Source organism: Coptis chinensis, chromosome 6 (genome assembly GCF_015680905.1).
Source record: "Coptis chinensis isolate HL-2020 chromosome 6, ASM1568090v1, whole genome shotgun sequence".
NCBI lineage: Eukaryota > Viridiplantae > Streptophyta > Magnoliopsida > Ranunculales > Ranunculaceae > Coptis > Coptis chinensis.
Window position 1 is genome coordinate 58,662,825 of NC_141461.1, and position 24,976 is coordinate 58,687,800.

The following is a 24,976-nucleotide window of genomic DNA, read 5'->3' on the forward strand; positions in this document are numbered from 1 at the left end:
GATACCTCTGGGAGGCATGAGCGTCGTTGGTGCAGGACGGATGACCCTGGCCCATCATCGTCACGTGGCTAGTTTTTGTTTGTATTTTTGTTATGTTAAGACTTCTTTTCTTGTTTTTCGTAGATTTTGTTTCCGAATTGTTAGTTAAGTAGTTAATATTTGGATTCTATAATTGTTATTTTATTTTAATCTAATTTGAAGTTATTTTAGTTCCGGCATATGCTATGTGTTGTATCGTGAATCCCACCCTTTCAACTTGTTTGGGGTGGAATTATTTCTTTAGAATTGCCTATAATCATATCCACGTATTTTTTGTTGAATTATTATCATCTGCTTGATAATGATTGAATTATGTAAGAATGTTGTTAAATTGGTGTCGCTAGAATTAGTAAGTGTTGTTTGTTGCAAACTCAAGGAGTCATAACTAGATTATTACTATTTTTAATTCTAGCCAAAAAGTTATTGGTTTGGTTTTGGAGCATGTCTCTTGTTTAGTTCTATTTTGGTTTTAGAAATATCTTTTTCCATCATGTTGCCTTAACTAGTTGGGAAGCTTGTGGAACTTAGAAACTAGTTCTCTATAAATCATTGGTGCACTCTCAACTTCACATCACACCTCTCACTTTGCATCTCTCACTTTGCCTTTGAATTTTCACTTCATAGCACCTTTCATACTCGTAGCGCGCACGCCCTCTGTTTTGCCTATACTTAGAGTGCGCACACCCCAAAATCACTGGACTTCGAGCAAGGTAAGAGCACGCCCGCGCCCTTCACTTCCGCAGCCACTTCCAGTTCTGATTTTTTGTAAGTTCTTCCTAGGCTGCTTCTAGCAGTTCTAGAGTATGTTGTATGATATGAAGTCTCCTTAGATCATACCGGAGATGTCATTCGAAGATTTATTCGCGAGTGGCACGTATGGATCTTGGTTCCGCAATGTGATCATACAGGCAGGATGGCAGCCTCTAATGGTAAGCTCTGATGAACTATATTCTCCTACACTTATAACTTACTTTTATGAGCATTGTATGTTCTTTGAAAGACCAGATGGAGAGCATGTGTTCTTATTTGCGTTTGCTCTTGGACTGTCCATGCCTGCTAAAATTCAAGACCTATGGGGCTATTGGGTAGATAATATGTATGTCTACACTTATGAGTTTTTGCATGAGGCTTATGGGGCAGGAATTTTCCGTGTAGAGGACCAAGGGAAATATAACGTAGCCCTTGGTAGCCTATCCCTGAACGTTGGTACTACCATGTTCTTTATTATGATGAATATTTTAGGGGAGTGGCCGCTTTCTTCTGTGAATCATGCCGCTGGTGATGTTTTCCTTTCTTTAGCTGAGGGACGTTTCCTATATGACATTCCCCAGGTTTTACTGGCTAGTCTAGCAAAAGCTCATAGTATGAGGCATAAGTACCTTCTTATGCCCATTTTAGTTTGCTGCATCATGCATTTCTTTTTACCTGATTTTTGTACCCATTTTACGGATTGGGTTGGGGTTGAAATTATGAGACCCACCAATTGTATTGTTCGTTCGTTTTGTGTTATGAGTTGGCCGGGATGGAGGGTACACCCTCATTGGGTAGCTCCTTACACCCCATTAGACCGAGTAACGCTTGACAGATTAGCACGGGTTGATGATACAAGGAGAAAGGTTTGGCAAGTTATCATGGCGTGGCAAGACGCAAAAGAACCTTGCTTCTTTATTGAGGAGGAGGACGACGAGTAAATGCGAATATGAGGTAAGTTTTTATTTTTGTTCGTGTCTGCTTATGTCCCAAGCAATTTACTTCTTGTTAACCCCATAACGGGTGGAACTCATATAGAGTTGCGTCAGTTTTTATTTATCTATATTAGTATGTTTTAAATTTGTTTTGCAGGTGTTCTTCAATTTTCACGCATTTCCATGGTATTTCCTAACCTTCGTATTTTAACACTTTGAGGACAAAGCATGCTCTTGTTTGGGGGTGGCATAGAAACACACGTAAATTAAGGCACCTATTAGGATAATATATGTATAATATGCACTTGTTTTATAGTAAAAAAATTAAAAAAAAAAATCATAAATATAAATAAAAAGTTTATACTATACACTTAGGAATATTGGTATTGTTTCTTTCTCCATGATGATATTAGTCTAGATATTTCACATTAGCTCTTATATTATAATAGTTTTTATAAATTTAGGTTAATAAGTAGGTAATAATCATTGCATCTTTCTATAAATATATTGCATGAATACCTATGATTGTTTGGCAGTAAGTTTCTGAAATCTAGGCTAGAGTACTGATTCTACAAATCCTGTGAAAATATAGCATAAAGCCTTATATGAGTGAAATATTTGAGAAATGACACAAGGGAGAAGTAAATTCCGAATAGAGAAATCACACGTCCACTTGCTTGATCACTATACCATATCCTAAGAGAGAATTTAGGCCTTCTTTGGATCGATATAGCTAGAAATTCAAACCTATATGAAATTATTTCCGCTAGTCACCCCTCTGAGCCTTTCTTTAGCCTTTCTTTAGCCTTTCATAAACCGCAAATCCTTGACCCTTTTACAAAATAAAATAAAAATAAAAATTAGCCTACCCATCTTTGAATGAGTTTGAGAATAGAGATGAAATGAAGAATAGGAAAGAGAAAGACCTTTGAAACCAAGAATTTGTTAGTTGCTTCAAATAAGAAAAGAAAGTTTCTATCCAAAGAAAAGAAAATAAAAAGTAGAACTCCAAAAACATAATCAAATGAGTCAAAAGCCAAAAGAAAAAGGAAAAAATGGCTAAGGATGGAAACAAAGTGTATAAGCAAAGTAAGAACAAGTTTTTCTCTAGTTATATAATATGAAGACTCTATTATATTAGACTTGTTCTTTTTGAATATCCATTTCCTTCATTCTTAAACCATCACATAATCCCCGCAACACCTAATAAAGACATTTAGCTCAATTAGGAATAGGTTAGTGTGATAGTAAGTGGCAGATGTGTTTGATCGACTTCGACTTCCTTGTATGTCATTGAGATTAGAAGGTAAAGTGTGCCCACTGTGCACTGGAGTGAGCGAAACTTGAATGGAAAAATCAGAGTGGTTTTTGTCTTGACATATATGTGAGGACCTACTTAAAGACGTTATTCCAAAGTTTCAGAAACGGACCTGTTATTGCATTTCATAGCATAGTTCATTATATATATGTTTATTCATAGATGATTAATTATTATGCACGTATTAGTTTAGATTTCGAATTGATTATTTTGTATTCATTGCTAGTGAGATGTATAGATATCTGAGAATAAAGTATGAAACAGTAATTTTATTTCTTAGTCGTTGTAGTATAGATGAAGTTTGTGAGTACCTTCTCTAGAAAACTCTCACGAGATTATAACTCGTCCACTAGGGAATTCCTAGTGGTTTAAGGCCTTGTTGCATATGGTTAATGCAATCGCACTCGGCGAAAAGAGATTAGTTAGAACTTCATTTTTGGTCACTTATATTAATTTCTCATATTTGCTTGAGGACAAGCAAAATGTTGTTTGGGGGTGGTTTGATAAGAGCCCAAAACTATAGTTTTAACCCCTTAATATCATTACATTTAGACCAATTATGTGTATAATAAATAAGAGTTAGTACTATTTACGTGCATTTATGTATTTCAGGCATTGGAGTCAAATATGTGAAGAAACATGTCACTTTTGCGAGATGCAGGAGCAAAGGTTGGTTGCTAAGAAGTTCTATGATTAAAGGCCAAGATTCAAGGAGAAAAAGCCTTTTTAAGCCCAGTCAAAGCTGAAAAGTCAATAGAACTTCCACAGGCTATATCTTTGGACTCAGACCTCGGAATTGGGCCTATTATATGTTAAAACGACCAGCTCAGAAAGAGATTTCTAACAGTCCATGCTTTGATCCAATCAGAGGAGCAAAAGTTGACAAAAAGGCTGTTGCAGTAATTTCTAGTAGAGAAACCCTTTTTAAACTTATGTAATCAGGTTTTGGGCATGATTGAAGGGCCCAAAACATGGCACCAAAGCCCATGCACAAAATTGTAAACCTAGCCTCTCTTATATAAAGCGGACTAAGGCATAACTCTCCATATACTTACACTTAGATAGATATAATTAATTAGAGCTACATAGTTAGGATTTAGACATAGTTATTAGATTAAATTTAAGTTAAGTTATTGTTCTTCAATATTCATTCGATTAATAAAAGAAAGTTTGTTATTCATTATGTTTCATTCTTATTTATATGTTTATGATAGTCTAATGACTTCTAGCTAAACCTCCATTAGAGGGGTTTGATGAAGATTTGATGTGTTAGTTAGGATTATTGTTTTTAAGAGTTTCACTCTAGTAGGATAGTTGATTCGCCATAAGAATGGGTTGGACTTCCTCACATGCTAATTATTAGTTGGCAAAGATTGCCATGAATAATTAGGAATCAAACACTTAATCTTAGTTGATTAGGATTGCAATAGCCTACACTAGCATATTAGGAGTACATCAAGTGGATTCAAATCTCCCTAATCCCTTCTCCATATTCACATTTCAATATTCTATTATCATAGTATAAGTTAATACATCTTATTTAAGTTAAATTGTCATATTAGTATAATTTAATTCATTACTCTCATTCGTTTTGTTAGTATCGATTAAACTAGCGGAAACTTACGTTTAAAGGAATAGGAGTGGAACGAATTCTCTACTCCATTTATTGCATGATTTAAGAGAGTAGATAACTTTGATAGTTTAGAGTAAATTATTATAGCTTTACTTTTGTTTAAGTTTAATTAGTTAAGTAGGAGTAAACTATAGTTTTTACAATTATCAGATCACCATTCAAAAATGCAGTTTTTACATCCATTTGATGAATAAATAAATTATGAATAGCAGCTAGAGCCATTAGAACTCTTATAGAAGAAACTCTAGTTACAGGAGCATAAGTTTCAAAATAGTCAATGCCTTTTTTCTGGGAGAATCCCTTGACTACTAGTCTAGCCTTGTATTTATTAATGGAACCATCTGTTTTCATTTTCTTTTTGAATATCCACTTGTAATGTATTGGTTTCACCCCAGGAGGTAGATCAACTATCTCCCATGTATAATTAGATATAATCTAATCTATTTATGAGTTTATAGCATCTTTCCAGAAATGTGCAACTCTAGAACTGAATGCACCTCATCATACGTTACAGGATCATCATCAATGAGAAACGTGTAAAATTCATCACCAAAATTAGTGGATTTTCTATCTCTTTTACTCTTCCTAATTTCTTGTTCAGAAATTTCAGAATATGTTGATTGTTGTTCACTAAGAGCAACCAATCTCTCAATGCCAATTTTCAAATGAAACACATTCTCAAAGAAATCAACATTTTTACTCTCTATAATAATGTTAGTATCAACAAGGTTATTATCAGATTTTACTACTAAAAATTTATATACATAACTAATGAACACACAATCAATAATTCTAGGTCCCAATTTTCTCTTTTTAGGTTATTTCACTAAAACCTTTGCAAGACACCCCCACATTTTGAAGTATTTCAGGTTAAGTATATGACCCTTCCATAATTCATATGGTGTCTTATTCCCTATTTTCTTGTTGGGTACCCTATTCTGTATATGGCAAGCAGATAGGATTGCTTCCCCCCACAAGTTCAGGGAAGCTCCAGAACTTACAAGCATAACATTCATCATCTCTTTTAGTGTTCTATTTTTTCTTTCTACTACTCCATTAGACTCAGGAGATAATGGTGGAGTAGTCTCATGAATAATGTCATTCTTATCACAAAAGTCTTGGAAGGGGTTGTACTCATATTGTCCACCCTTATCAGACCGAAGTTTTTTAATCTTACGGTTAAGCTGGTTTTCAACTTCAGCTTTGTACTTGAGAAACATCTCACCTGCCTCATGCTTGTTTCTAAATAAATATACCATGGTGTACCTAAAAAAGTCATCTATGAATGTAATATAATAAAACTTCCCTCCTCTAGACATGGTACTTCTAAATTCACCCAAATCTGTATGAATAAGGGTAAGTGATTCAGTTTTATCTCTAGAAATAGTTCTACAAGGTTTCTTTGTGGCTTTAGTCTCAGCACATATTTCACATTTATCATTAGAAAAATCAGAAATATCAGACAATAAACCACATGCTTTCATCCTTTTCATATATTGAACATTCACATGTCCTAATCTACCATGCCATATATTAAAAGAGTTAAGCAAGTAAGTAGAAACAGATTTATTCTCATTCTTAATAATGTTGTCAAGTGCATTCAACATGAAAAGACCACTATTATTACAATAACATTTCCTAACAAAACTCTCATTCTTACTCAAAACGAAGTTATCACTCAGAACAAAACTCTCATTCTCAAAAGTCACCTTGACACCAGCTTTTCCCAGTAATGACACAAAAATCAGATTCTGACGAAACTCAGGAACATGGAGAACATTACTAAGTGAAAGGGTTTTCTCTGAAGTTAACTTCAGAAAAATCTTGCATGTTCCCTCAATAGGAACAGACCTTGAGTCACCCATATAGACCTTTTCATCTTTCACTAGTATGTAATCTGAGAAGGCTTCAACATCACCACAGATGTGGCGGATGGCACCAGAATCTAGTACCCAATTCTTCTTCCCAGTGGACATGAAAACATGTGACACTACATCAACGATTATATCATCTCCCTCAACTAAATTAGCATTTGGAGGATCATCTATGTCCTTCTTGTGCCTGCACTGAAAAGCTCTATGTCCCGATTTACCACAAACATAACAATTTCCATTACCAATACCACTCCTTTTAAAAGAAGTGTCTTTGACCTTGAAATTATTATTCTTGGTGTACTTTTTGCTTTTTAGAGTTTTTGTTATACTTGCTGGGATTACCTTCAACTATATTGGCTTTGGAATTGAATTTCTTAGACAACACATCATCCCGAGTCTTGCTTTTTTCCTCTATGTCAATGTGAATGATCACATCCTCAAGAGTCATTTGTTTGCATTTATGATTCATACTATTCTTATAGTGCTTCCAAGACTTGGGGAGTTTTTCAATTAAACATCCAACAATAAAGGTCTCGAGTAAATCAATACCTTTAGTTTTCAAATCATTAACTAGCACATGAAAATCATGGATTTGAGACGTTACATCTTTATCCTCTCTCATCTGGAACTTTAGAAAATTCCCTACAACATATTTTTAAGTACCAACATCCTCAATTATGTATTTTTTGTTCAAACTATCCCATATATCATGTGCATTCTTAGATGAACAATAAATATAAAAAATCTCATTACACAAGGTACTCAAAATTGCATGACGACATACCTTATTCCCATTGAGCCAAGCAGCTTGATTTCTTTCGAAATCAATAGAACCCTCCATGGGTGCTATATCAGTGAGATACTTCTCATGGTTGAGTACATCTAAGGTTGAGAATGTAGGAACCGTTATGGTTTCACCGAATGTTTACAAACTGCGAAAACCCACGCGCAGCGGAATAAGGGGTTCTCATGGTTTTGGATAGAAATCATACCTTTTAGATCAGCTAAGATAACTCTCATAATCCAAGATCTATGAATTCGAATCAACCTCTTGATTTTCTATTGTATTCCTATTAATGGAATGGACGTTGTGTGGGTAACAATCTACCACCCTCTTCTTTCTCTTTTTCCTTGTCTCTCTTTTTCCAATCAATGAATAGTGAATTCAGCTAGGAGAGAAGAGTTTCTATTTATAGGCTACAACAGGGACCATGAGGAGAAATTAGGGTTGGGCCGTCGGCTTGGGCTTTCCATGTTCGCCCAGAATACACGGCCCAAGTCCGTCAACAAATGGCTTATTCCACTAAAGGCCATTGTTGCACTACCGCCCTAATCCCAAATTACGTGTTACGTTTATGGGCTCCATATTATATGCTTGTTGATCTCCCCGTGTTTAAGATATCGAATGCCCGTTGATTAAGTCAAGTTACTGCATGACAACTACATTAATCAACTTCTTATGTCCTTGAGTAGTACCACTCAACCTCATTGTCATATCGGATTAAATCCACCTGCAGGGTTTACACGACAATCCTTATGAGCTCCTCAAGGAGACATCATCAACCCGACTTCCTGCGGGTCACAGATTCCTTCTATAATCAACAGCACACCTTACATACAATGTCATTGTCCAATCCATCGAGTTTGTTGATTCACAAATGAATCTCACTCATTGATGATTTAAAGCAATGTACAATGCACGTAAGTGCCCGTTATTATATCCGGATTAAGAGGACAAGCATCCATAATAACAAAGGCGTTTATTCTCTTATATAGTCAATATAAAGAGAAATAACCTCACTTGGTCCTGTTCAATACATACAAAGTGTACTAGTGTAATTATATAGTCAAGATAGACTAATACCAGATTATACTACAACCTTACCAATGGTTTGTCCAAATCCATCTAGGTTGTGAACGTTTACTTATACGTTATAAGGTACTGATGATATGATCTTCTGTGTGTCACCACACACCATATCATCTACAACATAAAGTATTAGACGCATGCATATAACTAATAACATATATAATACGCATAACATTTGCCCATATGATTCTCATTCAAAATATAAAGAATTAGAGTTAATACAAAAGTAATGCTTTTAGTATATAACCCTATCAGAGAACACCCTTTCTCTCCATCGCTTGAAGTGAGAACTGCTAAAGGATTCAATCTTCGACACATTAGGTAGGTTGCGAGCATATGGTATAGGTGCAACATCCCTCATATTATAAGTAACCTCCTTGACTCCAGAACTTGTTTCCTTGTTTGGCATGTCTGGTGGTGTAGCATATATCGAGATTCTTTCCTTAGGATTGATAGAACCAGATTAAGAAAACAGTAAAGAGTCGAGGATAGAAGTAACAGGAGACAACCAAGGCGTGGATTACACTGTCCTTAAGGAAAGATTTTACCCCTTCCAGTGGTGCAGAAAGGCAGCAGTGACGTCTTCTCCTCATAGGATACAATGGTTATGGTAGACTAACTTGCACTAGAACATGCTACTCTCTAGAACGGTGATATAACTCTCTCTGGCGGCTAATAGTAAGATGAGAAGAATAAGAAGAAGCAGTAGCTAGGGTTTTATGGTGTACGAGTTTTGTTTTTCTGCATGAGTATTAGTCTCTAGATCTGGATGCACAGTCCTGTTTATATAGAGGTGTGATAGATCACAGTCAGTTTCCAAAGAAGAATAGGAAACCAGCTGGAAATAGAAATCCGAAACTTGCTGCTAGAAGCAAAAACAAAACCAGCTGGGAATAGAAATCCAAAACTTGCTGCTGGAAGCAAAAACAAGTTTAGGCAATTGGCTAAGCCACTAACAAGACACACACACAGTAAGCTAGACCCGACCTGACGCAGTGCGGGCAGGCGTGTGTGGCTTAGTGTGAGTCCTCCCTCCTAACACAAAAGCTTTTGTACCCTAAGGGCACAACCTTATGGTAGAGGAAGTCCTCATATACTTACTAAGTTAGTGCTGGATAACCAATGTGGGACTATCTTCAAAGCACTAAAGTGGAGAGAACTCACAAAGTTCTCCTCCACTTTGCTCATACACAAGTAGATTGAAATATACCAAAGAGAGTCCAACAGAACTCTCAATGTATTTCGTTTTTATGTGGTTTGCTAATTATTTAGAGGTTTTTCTGAATATCTAGGAATGGCATGGGTGGAACTCTCAATGCTTTCTACCGTGTGCTTAGTTCCTTGAGCTTGCTCATAGTTTTACAACTAATGGCAACACGCTCAAATTTCGGTACGCAACCCGCATTGGACCCTTTCTACCGTGTGCTTAGTTCCATCGTGAAAGCACAGCTTAGACATGGCATGAGGTGGCTATCTATATGCATCTATTATTGGACTAAGTAGTTTTTATTGGAAATTGTTTCCCTTGATTTCTTGGTGTATACGATTTCTATGTTATGGCTTGCAACCAGTTAGGCTGGGTGCAATGGCTCCCCATTCCCTCAAAAGCGAAGGGAGTGGCGGTGGTTTTTTCCCTCTATCTGTATATAACTCTCCATATATAGAGAGTGTTATTGAGGAATAGAGAATGCATTCCACGCGAGTTGAAATGGTGTGGTTTGTAAAAACCCAAACGGCGCTACTTGAAGTGGCGTGGAATGCAAAATACAATTTCAACTCTTCTTCTCTGATGGTGATGACCAGAAAATATGTCTTTTAGGTCAATAGTAAATTTGTAATAAATTTTTTTTTGGGGTCCGCCCAACACAAAAAAAAAAAAAATTGGGGTCCGCCCAACACAAAATGGAAGGTGCCCATAGCGAGTACAATAATCTATTATGGTTATTATAATTGTTTTTTAGTATAAAAAATCTTGTTTGGTAGAGAATTTTAAAAACCATTATCTCATTCTCAAAATGAGATAATCAATTAAATCATAAACAAATTAAAAAAAAACTAACTTAAAGAATGAGAAACAAAAATTGTGGAGTTATCCTCTTCAAATGAGTTAACCTTATTTTCATTTTTTCTTTTTCTGTTTTAGTAATTTTCTCTTTCCATATTTATATTTTTTTCCAATCATTAAATCAAAAATTGTTTTGTATTTGATTGGTTGGTATCATTTCTTCTCTAAAGGTTTAAGTGAAAATCTTTTATGTGAAAATTGATTTTAAGAATAAAATTAGTTTAATGCGGTAGAAATGGTTGTATAATATAAAAAATAAAGTACATAGATTAGTGCAATTTGGGCTTCACATTATCCACACACAATAAAGCCCAGTATTATTGAAGGTAAAAATTGTTTCTTGGAAATTGGTAATTTTATTAGCTAAATCTATGGTGCGCGAGATGTATGGTGCGCCATTACATCTCGGCCACTCATACCAAGGGGTGCGTGTATATTTAATGGCAAAAGTACTAATCCAAAGGCCCATATTACCTGCGCACCATACGACCTGCGCACTGAAAACATGCTCAATTTTATTATGGGCTCATGGCTTCATGACGATTATTTATTTAAGAGTATAAAATAAGACTTTTGAAAAAAAAAATCTTGAAAACTTTTGTTCTTTAACTTTTTTTAATACATGTTTTTTGTTGTATTTAAAAAAAAATGACTTCAATAATTTCCACCCTAATAATGATAAATTAATAATAGACCAATACATTCATAGACTACAACCTTTGGTACAGCGGTTACAGAACATACATTACTAGACTTTGGGCTTTTAAATCAAAATCTAATACGTATATTATTTATTAAAGTGGATTTTGGGTTTTTAAATAATTAACTATCATATACATATATTATTCTCCAAACTGCTACTGTTCAATTAATTTTATGCACATCTCTAAAGTAGTATCGAGCTTAAAGCAAGGTTCCGTAGTGCATACAAAACATCCACACTATTCCTCGAACCTCCCAATCCCTATACAATCCACTTCATCCCATGTCAAGGAATGTGTCATGTAATGCCTTCAAGTGCAATGTTTACAGTGTTGCAAACGGCAACCTCGTGACAATGATTGGATTGAACCCTTAATTAATAATTCTCAGTAGTCACTATTTGGCTCTATCTTTGGCATATTGGGTTTGGCACAAAACAATGCCAAGGTTGGTGATGCACATGAAGCATACCCAGTTTCCACTGGAGCCTCTCTCCAAGACTGATTTACACTAATTTAAGAAGGATCTTCTACGGAAACCCTTGTGGCCTGGTCTTTTGGCAAACCATGCAGGAGTTCATTTGCAGTTTCGCTGCCCTTTTATGTACGAGTAATTCTATGGAGACAGGCATTTTGGCCCGTATTAGTGACTGGCTGACATGTCTTGCAATTTTCTACTACTCTCTCAAATCCACTACTCAAACAAAGAAAACAAAATTATTCTACTACCCTTCTTATTCTCAATTTCTCATTTAATAATGTTTTAGAGTTTTTAGAGTACACGGGATATATGGGTGCGCAGTCATCTCGTATCTTGATTGCAGTACATCTTGGAGCAATACACACGCATCCTTGCCTGATGAGTGGCCCATATGTGAGAGTGCACCTGTTAGATTTTGCAATAATGTTTTATACCTTTAGACTCTGTAAATTGAAATTTCTCATCACTAAATAACATAAAATTAGAAGAAAATTTTATTTGAGAACTGGATTTGCTGGAAAAGATGATTCCAAACATTATTAATGAAAAAATATTTTCACAAGTTTTGCACTTGTAAGGAGATTTTGTCTCCAATCAAAACATAAAGATACTATCTTTTCTCTTTTTTTTTAAAAAAAAAACCCAAAAATTGGTCTTGTTCAGTGTTCATTAGTAGAAGAGAGAAGGAAAGTTGGGAGTGAAGGGATTAGGGGCTATTTTCGGTTTTTTAATTTTTTTGTCATGTGAGAAAGAGGTTAAAGAATAAAAAATAGCTAGCCACATCATCCATGTCACTAAACTAGGCTAAAAATAATCAAGAAATTGGTCCCAAGGCCCAATTTTGGAAAAAATAAAGTCTAGATGACACGGTTTTTTGTGAATAACTCACAAAGACAAATTTTGAGAAAAAATAACTCACGAACCTACTATTTCAAAATTAGTAATCCTCAAAGACAAAATAAGTTGGCCCCACCTTTTTATATTTTTTTAAATGTCAGTTATATCCTTCCGTAAAAATAACCTTCAAAGACAAATAGTCCGGATTTAAAATAAATATTTTTCGATTTTACCCTTTCTGTCATTTTACTATGAACAATGAGTGTTCATACCTTCTGCTGGTGTATGAACAATGATTGTTCATATCCAAATAGGTAAATGTACCTTCTACAATATATTGATGTATGAACACTGAATATTCATACCCAAAAGACTATGAATATTCAATGTTCATACCCAAAGGACAAAGGACTATGAACATTGAATGTTCATACCCAATCAATGTTCATACCCAAGGATTATGAATATTGAATGTTCACTATGAACATCGAATGTTCATACCCAAAAGACTATGAACAATGAATATTTATACCCAATCAATGTTCATACCCAAAGACTATGAACATTGAATGTTCATACCCAAAGACTATAAACATTCCCAAAGACTATAAACATTTAATGTTCATGTATGGACATTGAACATTCAATGTTCATACCCAAAAGACTATAAACATTGAATGTTCATACCCAAGGACTATAAATATTCAATGTTCATACTAAATACACCGGGTCGTTTCGTCTGGGCCGGGATGTTAATTATTTTGGACTAGGAGTATACTTGACATTTCATCTACCTGATCTGTTTTTTATTTCGCATCAAGAGTATACTTGACCTTTCATCTACCTGGTCCTTGTGAGTTACAAAAATAAAAATGTATCCTTGAGAGTCACTCCTTGAAAAATAATGTCGCCTTAGAATTATTGTTTATGTATACAGTTGCAATGGCTGATCGGCATTAAAATTGGCACACAGGCTAATGCAACTCTCAAAATAATACGTGTATTGCAATAATGATTTTGACGGGCTAGACCTGTATCTTCCATATACTCGCAAGTCCAACCACTTTGATTACTTTGATTCGCATCACAAGTTGGAACTTGTTCACTGAGAAAGGCTAATTAAGAGGACTATTGACTTTTTAGTAATGTAGAACAACTTTCTTGGAACTCGCAGCCTACAATTAAAGAAATATTTCCAATATACAAGATAGTAAAATAATTATTTGGAATTTTAAAGTGATAACTGCTTAGCAGAAAACAGCTAGTAAGATAATATAGTATGTTTCATCTGAATAAGAGGCCGCACTCCCTTATTGTAAACTAGCACATAATAATACGTATGTTTAAGCTCACTCTGTTAAAGCTACATCCCGAAATTTGATGATACCATCCGAAACTACATTGGCATTTCAAGAAGTTCATGCTGAAACGCTTTAAGTGTCCTGTAAACAGACTCAATCCTGGATTTCTTCTTGGGGTTCAAATGCGACATCACATTACCATCCCACCATCAATGGTGAGGACCTGCAAGAAACCGGGTCGAGACCTTTATAAGCTCAAATTCTTAAAGCATATGAAATGGGCAACAATTTCTGTTATCTATACCCGTGGATTATCAAGGAGGGGGGGTATACCTGCCCAGTGATGTAACTAGCAGCGGGATTCAAGGCTAAAAATTCAACTAATCCAGCAACTTCCTCTGGTTGTCCATACCTACCTGAAAACAACAACAATGGATGATGATCAGTTCAGAGAGTAAACAACACTTATAACTGTATCCTACAACAATTGTGTTATCCTCCCTCACATTCCCCAACGCAAGTTGCATATGATCTTCGTAAACAAACAAATTAAATATCCAGGGCCAGTAACAAACTATACCATGCTTAATGCGTTACTCTGAAGTATGAACCAAATCTGTATCCTAGGTTTGTTGAAATTACTATTGAGTAACCAGGTACTTGTGTTGAGAACATGATAGCAGGTGCTTATGTCGAGAACATGATTAAGATGGCAAGGTAAAGCTTGCCAAAACATTCATTAATATAATCTTACCCAAGGGGATGGTCTCTAATATTTTCTTTTCAATATCTTCTGAAAGCTTGGCAGTCATATCAGATGCAATGAATCCGGGAGCGATAGCATTAACCTGCACATCGAATTCTGTGAAGAAAATTGATAGACATCCACTAACAAGGGATGCATCTTTAGGCCACATCTAAATTTTAAATACACAAAAGTAAGACTAATATCTGGGACACTCACATTGATGTTTCTGCTTGAATATTCCTTAGCAACAGTCTTAGTGAAACCAATAACACCTGCTTTCGCAGCACTGTAGTTGGCCTGACCAACATTTCCAACAAGACCAACAACAGATGCTATATTGATTATTCTTCCCTGCAACAGTCGGATGAAGGTAAAATAGGAATAGTTAAGCATAGAAAGAACAAAATGTTTCTACTATCTACTAACTTAATGAGCACAGATACTTTTGACTATTATTTGTCAAACATACTAAAAAGTCAAACCTATTACGCGGGTTGCAAGAAAATCACAAATGAAGGTTTCTTTGATAGATACACAAAAGATTACCCTGATAATGCAATAACCATAGGTACTTATTTCCAGATCATTTAGATGAACTACAATCACAGATGAAAAAGGGCAGTCCCTTCCAGAGGGTATTTGAGGCAAAAGGAAAGCTCAAAGTATCTCTCTATATGTTGATTGTGCCAGTGTTATTGACGACATGGTTATCTCACATTAAAATATTAGTTGGAATTAAGGCTCTATTTGGCAGTGTGAATAGAGAGTCCATATTAAGGAATTGGTGACGTGGCAGTCATGTTTACCTTATATAGGTGTTTGGTCTGTTTAAAACGTGGGTACTCTAGTAAGCCCCTTGAATTGCGGGAACACAAAAGTGTGGATAAGCAAATCCAAAGGAAAAGCCCAGATTCGCTAAAACGTGTTTTCAATCCATGAGAGAGAAAAAAATAATAATAAAAAAAAAAAAAACACATAAAGAATGCTCTCTCTCTCTCCTTCATGGGAATCCTAGTAATGGAACCATAACCTTATGTATTTTCTCTCTCTCCGCCTTATTTATTTTCTCACATTAAAACATATTTTTTTTTTTCCAAAAAGTGGTGTTTAAATCTTCACATTATTCATCAAATTGGGATTTTCCTTTTTTTGGGGATGTTTTTTGTATAAATCAATTGGGTGCTTATGTATTCAGTATTTAATTAGAGTTTTTTCCTTTTATTTGTTTATGAGTTTTTATTTGTTTTTAAGTTTTTATTTGCAAATTTTGTTTATGATTTTTTTTTCTAGTTTTTTTTTTTGTATGATATCAAAAATGAGTATATAGGTGTTAATGTCAACCAAATAGTAGCCAAGTAAAACATGTGACAGGAAAAGGGGTGACTGGACAAGTAAAACAAAATAGTAACCAAATAGTAGTTCATCTCATGACTTGTATCACCTAATCACAGTTAAGTAATACAATATCTCTTACAGCCAAACAGAGCCTTAGACATGTGCCATGTTTCTATTGTTTAGATGCATCTAGGTAGCGCAGTGTAAAACCACGATAAAGCTAATACAGAAGTGCGAGGCCATCAGTCACCTAAGAGTAACGGTCATAAATGCTAGCAACAACGTAATCATTGAGTGAGAAGCACCATAAATAATGCCATTATGCCAAATGACAGAGAGAAATGGGCTACAGCTACACAGCATGGTATCTAACAAGAAAGATGGTTGGAATTCACAATCATTAATGCCAACTCTACAACTGCTGATTTTCCTGTTTATTGACTAGAAGAAGTTGGCAACACGCTTTACATGCACAAAACTCAAAACATGCATGATTGACATGTAATTAAGAGTTACCTTTTTTTTCTTCATCATTATTTTAGCTGCTGCCTGCGTAGAGTAAAAGCCAGTCAAAAACAATTGAACCAATGCTTAGCCATCAATATAGTCGTATACTTGGCAATACATACCTGAGTACAGAGAAATACACCTGTGAGATTCAAATCGATAACATCTTGCCATTGAGATTTCTTCATTCTCATCAACAAGGTATCTCTGGTGATTCCTGAAAAAATTGTGGCATTGTGAGGAGATGAAACAAAATACATATTCAACTACTAAAAAAGGAACAAATGCTACTCATGAAATAGGGAGGCTAACTTTTAATGACCTGCATTATTTATCAATATATCAACTGTTCCCCATGCATCAACAGCCTGTTAGACAAACCATATCATCTCCCAGACTATGATATTTAAAAAAAATAGTCAAAACTTAGCTCTAATCAGTCAGTACAAATAACTTAGTGCGCACAGTTTTAATCATTGACGCAACATCTTCTTCTTTGGAAACATCTCCACCGAAAGTAAGAGCCTGACCACCATTTGCTTCAATCTGCACGGAAGTAAGCTGACTGGTCATAACTTCGTACTGACTAAGCAGCAATAGCACCACTTATCAAAAAACAACAGCACCACTCAGATAGCATGAGAGATTAAAATTAAAAAGAGCACAGCTGGATCAAGAATTAATACAGCTGACAATTAATTACTAAGACTAGGGATGAATGATGCAATGAAATATTCAGCTGCGAACTCTTTTGGCGCAAAAATCTATACAACAAGATAATTTGAATAAAAAGAAAACCGCTAAAGATTAAAGTCAGATGCATCAGCTTGAGACTCTCCGAAAAAAGATTGCATCTCTAAGCAACTTTTGCTCTTAAGCAAGCCATAACTGGCACTTGCCACTGCAGAGCTTCCAACTTTGTTAATGATGGATCCCTCTCTAATATTAGAGGAGCAGCATTTGATGGTCTAAACTCTAACAAGATAGGATGGGCCGGCTTGAGATAGTGTACACAGAGGAAGTGTAAGATAATATCAAATTTGTGAAGCTGCAGGACATAGCAATTGGCTACAACTATGATTGGAACAATGTGATAGAACGATCAACTAAAACTCACTCCCTCAAAAAAGTCAAGATCATCAATAAAGAGGAGAGCGCCCCATCATACAGCCCAGACATGGTTCATGGGATTTGATCCAGAATTTATCAACTGGATTGGGATCTGATCTGTAAAGAATGAACTGGATAGCGTAGATTTTACATGTTCTAAAGATGCTGCTAGCCTAATAGGACATCTGACTAATTAGCCTTCAACGTACCTGTCAATGTAATTCTTTTATTTTCCACATCTGAAGTATTGTAGGCAAGAATGCTCAAGGGTAGTGTACTACAGATTATGGTATTAAATTTCGTTGTGTTGGTGTGAACCCAGCATGTTTCCCAAAAACACTGCATTTTAGATGAAATACAATAAAATGTAGGTAATAGAAGAAAGGTGCTACTAGCTCCGAACCTAGGGCAAAGAGACCAAAACGAGGTTGGTTTATAAATTGGGGTACCAGCAAAAAATATCCTATAGTTTGTCTCAGGGTAACCAGCTGGCTGTGGATACCGGCATAGTTTTGGAGCTTAATGTGAATCAGCTCAAGTATGAGACTGACTTCTGTTCCATGCAAAATTCTGCTTTTCCTTTAGAGTGCTATTTAGAGTTAAGACAGAGGCACGAGCATTCCCAATGGCTGGGTCTTCTTGTAAAACAGAAGATGAATATATCACCTACTTGTTTCTCTGTTCCTCACTGCAAAACATGCTTATAGGCTTTACTGTAGTAGAAATGAAGGTCTGAATGTGATGATTCTATCTAAGATAAATTTTGAAATCAATGCATTTATGGCTTACCGTAATTGAGCAAGCGTGAGAAAACAAAAAATTACCACGACTTGATTGTCATTAGCTCACACCATAACGGGCCTTTTTCTATTGGTTGTACTAAGGGAACTTAATGAAGTTGTTTTCATAATCTCAGCATTTCCAATAGCAAATGAATTGACGGCAGCAAAAAGAAAAAATTAAATCATGGTACGTAAAGAAAATTAATACATATATGTATATATCAAAACAAAATAAGCATTGTTTGCAAATTTGGAGAGTAGCCATGAACAATCTTAGTAAAAGAGGCAACTATTACCTCTTTTGAGACTTCTTCAGCCTCCTTTGAGGATCTTGCATAATTCACAAGGACCTAAAGGGAAGAAGAAAATATAATGTCAACAATAAATTGGGACAAACTCTAGAACTCATTATTTTGTAAAAATGAGAACATCTTAGATATTAAGTTCCTTCATTTGGTTTAAAGGAATTAATAATAAACACTACCTTACAACCAGCTTTACCCAAAGCCAGAGCAACAGCCTTCCCAATACCTCTAGAAGCACCAGTTACAATAACAACTGGAGCCTCCACACTTTTTGGCGCTGCTTCAATGCTCCCCTGCTCAACTGCCGCCACCGCCTGCGCTTTTACACCTGAAATAAAAAAAAAACATTTCTATAGCTCAATAAAATTCTATCTACCACACCGGTAATAAAAAAAATAAATAAAAAAAAAGGTTTACCAGAAGAATAAATTGATCTGCTGCTGCATTGTGATTGAGAAATCGTGACAGGCGAAAACGGTGAGAATTGGCGGAACTGGGAGATTTTCGGAAGGGACGACCGGTTGTATCCGGTTGATGTGAAGGATAGTGATCCAGTGGACGCAGTTGCCATTGGAATAGATGTAGCTCTGCGGAGGAGAGTGGAAAGAAACGAGGACGCCAGCAAGAAAAACAAGAATTGGAGACAGGGTTTATTTATACTATACTAGTAAAGAGAGTGCGGGGGGCATTCAATTTTGTTTCTTTGGAAGGTCCGACGATTAAAAGAGTAGCGATGATAACTATGTTTGTTTGTTCAATTTAGTCTTTCCTACCTACTGTGCGGACCAGCTCCAAATCTAAAGTACTCCTTGTGTTTGGGCACACTCCCAAAAAAAAAATTGAATTATTACAAATTTGCCATTACATAATTTTGTGTTGCGGCACTCCCCAAGTCCACAATTACATCAAGAAGGTAACCCTGAACCCTCGTAGACTCTCCAAACTATCTTATTCTCATACACACCCCCTACAAACAAAATTTCCCTCCACATCTTAATCAAAATTTCCCTCCACATCTTAATCAAAACACTAAATGGAAGGCCCAACTATTTAGAACATGAATATGAAGATGAGATTCAACAACTGATTAGAGAAATGGTAGAAGAGAAAATGAAATATGAAATTAGAGAAATTGAAACGGGAATGAGAGGAGATATGGAAGGTGAAGAAGTTGCAATGGAAGTGAAGAAATGGTAATTGGAAGTGAAGAATTTGATGATGCGACTAGTTATGCAAAGGAGGTGCCGAAAAACCATTGACGACGAAGATAAGAAAATAATGAGGTAAATCTACTACTACATTATGTGTATTGTTGACAATTTTTGTGTTTGTGATAGTTGTAATGTGTATAGCTAATGTTTTTGTTCTTGTAGTAGTTGTAATGTGTATAGAACTCGTTATTGGCACCACCAAATTGCCTGACCCCTTAAATTTCAACCCCATGAGGTCGCTCATAAGCCTTTGGAACGATCTGATGAGACTGTATGGAACTTTGTCCAAACGGCTCCATCAATTCGTCTAGACATATACTCAAACAGATTTCCTGGGTCATTTAGAGTGTTAATCATACCTGACTAGGTCGTTTGGAGTATTTATGTGGTAAATATAGGGTCGTGTTAATGCACGACATCGTGAGGTCGATTGGAATATAATAAATCACTAAACATTTGTATTTATGTAGGATCATTTGTCACAATCCAAGAACCAATCCTTTGCAAACTCAAATGACGTCGAAGATGTTGAACCGATTTTAAGGGATTCAACGGAAATGTTTACATGGAAGATATACGTATTAGATATTGATTTGATTAGATTTGATTTTGTAAATGAAACTTTATTTTTATATTGATTGTTGATTTTGTTTTTTTTTTTTTTCATGTATTTAGGTTTTTCATACACGTAGTGAGGCAATTAGTTGAGCAACCGCTAGAGGAAAATAATTGAATGTGGTTGTGTTAATTGAGAATTCTACTTATGCTACGGGGAACCGAGCACCAAGACTAAATTTGTCTTGCGAGTGTTCAGGTGTGTATCGGTCACACAAGAAGGAAAGTGAAGAGAAAACTAATAAGAGAAAGACGGGAAACAAAAAATTTGGATGTCCATTTAAGTTGAAATATGTTTTCCAACACAGCACTGTCGATAGTTGGAAAATACACGTTTCTAATGGTGTTCACAACCATCAACTCGTGAAGACTCTTGAATGATATGCATTTGCTACTCATTTAACCGTTCAACTACTTATCAGAGATGACTAAAAATGGAATAAAGCCTAAAGAAGTTTTGAAGTCCATCAAACATATGTATCCAAAAATCATATACAACATGTATCAAGTGTACATTGCGAGACAAAAGCTGAGGAAATTGGATATGAACGGTCTCACGTAAATGCAGAGATTACGTGAGATGTTAGCAGAAGAGTGGTATTTGGAGGAGTTGAGAAAGGATCATAATACCGAGGAGATAACGGGGTTGTTATGGGCCCATCTGGAGGGTGTTAAATTGGTTCGAACTTTTCTAAAAGTTTTCATCTTAGATATCACCTACAAAACCAATAGGTATCAGTGGCCTTTCGTACAATTTATGGGGATGACTTCAACTTGGAAGTCATTCATTGTGTGTCAGGTGCTGCTTCAGTCCGAAACAGCGATAGACTGAGTGGGTTTTGCGTCAGTTTGGTGGTGTGTTGGGTGACGAAAGTCCATCCGTGATAATATCTGACAGGGGCTTAGCCCTGATGATTGCCGCTGATACAATGTTTCTTAATGCACACAAGCATATTTGTAGATGGCATATCACTATGTGCGTCCTTGCAAAATGCACTGATATGTTCCCAACCTCAGAACTTGTAGAGAATTGTCAGTTTTCCTGGAGCACTGTAGCACAATCGAGTACTATGGATATATTCAAGCATTATGATAACCCGTAAAAACTCACTTAGATTACTCTAACTTCATTCTTACGGTATCAATTATTTTTTCCTTCTCTCACATATATATTCATTCAATATATAGAGTACGGAATCGTTCCACTCTTAATCTAGCAAGACATAAATGAATTCAATTAATCAAACACAAAAACAATGGTGAGAGTAATGAGATATGAAATTTCTATTCGAAATAACAACTATTCTAACAAGCAATCATCCTCACATGACTTCCTTAACCTCCTCTAATGGAGGTTTTAGCCTAATATCATTATATTATCATTCCCAACACAAGAACAATAATAACAAGTCATAATTTAATAATTAATTTAAACTTTATAAATCCAATTTTAACAATAATCTAAGAATCAAAATGAAGACAACCTAATTTATGAATTTAAAACAACTAAAACTAAATAAGAATTTAATCAATAACTAAATTGAAATGAAAACTAATACTTTATTATAAAACTAATAGTGATTCTAAATAATAATCTACTTTGTTCTAACTCTAATTAATTGAAGGTAAAAACTAGATCTAAAACAAGCTATTCTAACTAATTAATGGAGTCTAACCTAATTTTCTAATCTAGATCTAGGTATCCTTAAGAGCTAAGTCTTCTCCATACAAATGGAGGAGACTAGATCCACTTTTTCGTGCACGGACGTTTCGCCCACTTTTGCTTCTCTGATTGGGTCAAGGCTTAGACCATTGGAAAGCTCTTTCCGAGTTGGTCGTTTTGACATAAGGTAGGCCCAATTACGAGGTCTGAGTCCAAAGATACGGCCTACGGAAGTTCTGCTGACTTTTGTGCGCTATTTCTGCCTGCGTTGACTTTGACTTTTCAGCTTTGACCGGGCTTTAAAAAGGTTTTTTCTCCTTGAATCTTGGCCTTTTATCATATAACTTCTTAGCAACCAACCCTTGCTCCTTTATCTCGCAAAAGGGACGCATTTCTACACATATTCGACTCCAATGCTTGAAATACACAAAAACACGATAACAGTACTAACTCTTACTTATTAATCACATAATTGGTCAAAAGCGATATTGTTAAAGGGGTTAAAACTACAGTTTTGGGCTCTTATCAAACCACCCCCTAAAAGCATTTTACTTGTCCTCAAGCAAATATGAGAAATTAGAATAAGTGACCAAAAATGGAGTTCTAACTAATCTCGTTTCGTCGAGCGCGATTGCATTTACCATATGCAACAAGGCCTTAAACCACTAGGAATTCCCTAGTGGATGAGTTATAGCCTCGTGAGAGTTTTCCAGTGAAGGTACTCACAAACTTCATCTATACTACAACGACTAAGAAATAAAACTATTGTTTCCTTATTTATGTCTCAATGATCTATACATCTCACTAGTATTTAAACAAGAATGATCATTTTAAAACTTAAACTAATACATGCATAACAATCAAATCATCTTAAGAAAAACAACTATACAATGAACTATGATATGAAATGCAATGGCAGGTCCGTTTCTGAAAGTTTTGGGTAGCGTACCTAAGTAGGTTCTCACAAGGAATGTGTCAAAACACATAACACTATAATTTTTCCACTCAAGTTTGCTAACTCCAGTGTGCAGTAGACACACGTTTCCAAGGAAGCCAAGGTCGATCAAACACATCTATCACTTACTATCACACCAACCTATTCCTAATTGAGCTAGAGGTCTTTATTATGTGATACGGGGCATAGGTGTTGGTTAAAGAAGGAAGAAAGTGGATATTCAAAAAGACAAGTTTGAGAAAGTAGGGTCTTTATATTATGTAACTAGAGAAAACCTTGTTCTTTTGCTTCTACACTTTGTTTCCATCCTTAGCCTTTTTATTTTGGCTTTTTTACTCATTTTATTCTATTTTTGGAGTTTTTATTTTATTTTATTTTTCTTTTCTTTGGATGGAAACTTCTTTTCTTTTATATTTTTTTTTTTTCAAACAACTAACTAATTTTTGTTTACATTTCTCTTCTCTTTTCTTACTCATCCCATTTCTCAGACTTATCCAGATAGGTAGGCTGATTCTATTTTTTCTTTTGTTTTATTGGGTAAAGGATTTGTGGTTTGTGAAAAGGCTAATGAAAAGCTCAGTGGGGCGACTAGCGGATAATAAATTTCATATAGGTGTGAATTTATGGCTACATCGATCCAAAGAGGGCCTAAATTCTCGCTTAGGATATGGTGTGGTGATCAAGCAAGTGATTGTGTGATTTCTCTACTTGGAATTTACTTCTCCCTTGTGTCATCACTCAGATATTTCACTCTTATAAGGCTTTTAGGCTAGATGCTCACATGATATATATTAAGTACTCTAACTTAGGTCTCAGAAAAATACTTCCAAGTACAATCAAAGATGCTCATGCAAGATGTTCGTGAAAAGATGCAATGACTATTACCTACGTATTAATCTATATTTCAAAAATTAAATCCTAATTTAAGTACTACGTGAGATTTCTAGACTAATATCATCATGGAGAAGAGAACAATTCCATTATCACTGAGTGCCTAGTATAAACAATATATGTAGAAGAATGAAAGAAAACTTATGTAACCCATCAAAAAATATATGCAAACCATCATGTTGTTGCTATTTTAAAGAGTTAGAATGACCCAAAAGATGAATTAGTGATATTTTAGGTGAGAAAGGAATGAAGTATGGATTTTGATGTATTTCATGAGGCTTAGATGAGGAAAAATAAGACAAACTAAGTTTCTCACTACACTCGGTCAAAGCTTGGCTCTCAACTACAGGAATGGTGTACTCATGGGATTGTGTACTAGGCAAACACTCTTCACCGTGAGGGTTGAAAAAATTATAGAGGGTCTCTGAGGTAATAGGCTCAAGTGCAAATTCGAAGTTCTTCTGAAATGGTGGGTGAATGGATGGCTTAGTTGTGGTAGATGGTTAGATTGTAGGAGGTGGTAACTCAGGTGGATGGTGGTCAGTTGATGGTTTATCAGTTGGTGGATCCTCACATGCTCTTAAGAAATCATAGAATTCTTCATCTAGCTTAGCTGAATCTATAAAGTTGTGATTTGTGACTTTATCTGTAAGAATTTCATCTATGTTTTCCATTGTTATTTCCTCAGCTGCCAAACGAAATTTAGATTCATATCGATCTAAAGATGTTACTTCCTTTAATTCCTGCACATTACCTTGTTCATGCCTTATATTAGAATTGTTGATTTCTATTTCCTCACTCTCGTCCTCTAAAACAATATAAGTTTCCTCAATGGCATCATGGTCATCCGAAACAAGTCCTACAGAGTCGTCTTCAAGAATTTCCTCATCCAGGTTGTGTGTGGAGTTAATATAATGGTTAATGGGAGGGTCATGGGAAGGTAATGGTTCATCTTGTGTGTCGATCTCTGGCAAGGTTGAAAGTTCTGTGTTAGGTGAGGGGATCATGGAAATCATTTTGGCTAGATTCTGAAGCATAGTTTGGGTTTTT

General features: G+C 35.5%; 1 protein-coding gene across 2 annotated transcripts; it reads right to left on the reverse strand.

The window, feature by feature from the left end:
* Nucleotides 1–13,660: 13,660 nt before the first annotated feature.
* LOC147493750 (NAD(P)-binding Rossmann-fold superfamily protein) lies at nt 13,661–19,407 on the reverse strand. Of its 2 annotated transcripts, none has more exons than XM_086565106.1 (11): nt 19,009–19,407; nt 18,771–18,919; nt 18,583–18,636; nt 16,860–16,940; nt 16,717–16,762; nt 16,517–16,611; nt 16,404–16,436; nt 14,769–14,903; nt 14,559–14,652; nt 14,138–14,220; nt 13,661–14,027 (listed from the first exon to the last, which is right to left on the reverse strand). In XM_086565106.1, exons 1-11 carry the CDS (start codon nt 19,160–19,162, stop codon nt 13,995–13,997), a joined length of 957 nt encoding a protein of 318 aa, XP_086421232.1. In that variant the 5' UTR covers nt 19,163–19,407; the 3' UTR covers nt 13,661–13,994. The 2 variants fall into 2 exon arrangements, with proteins under 2 accessions (XP_086421232.1, XP_086421231.1); XM_086565105.1 differs by having other exon boundaries at nt 16,842–16,940; nt 19,009–19,366.
* Nucleotides 19,408–24,976: the final 5,569 nt, after the last annotated feature.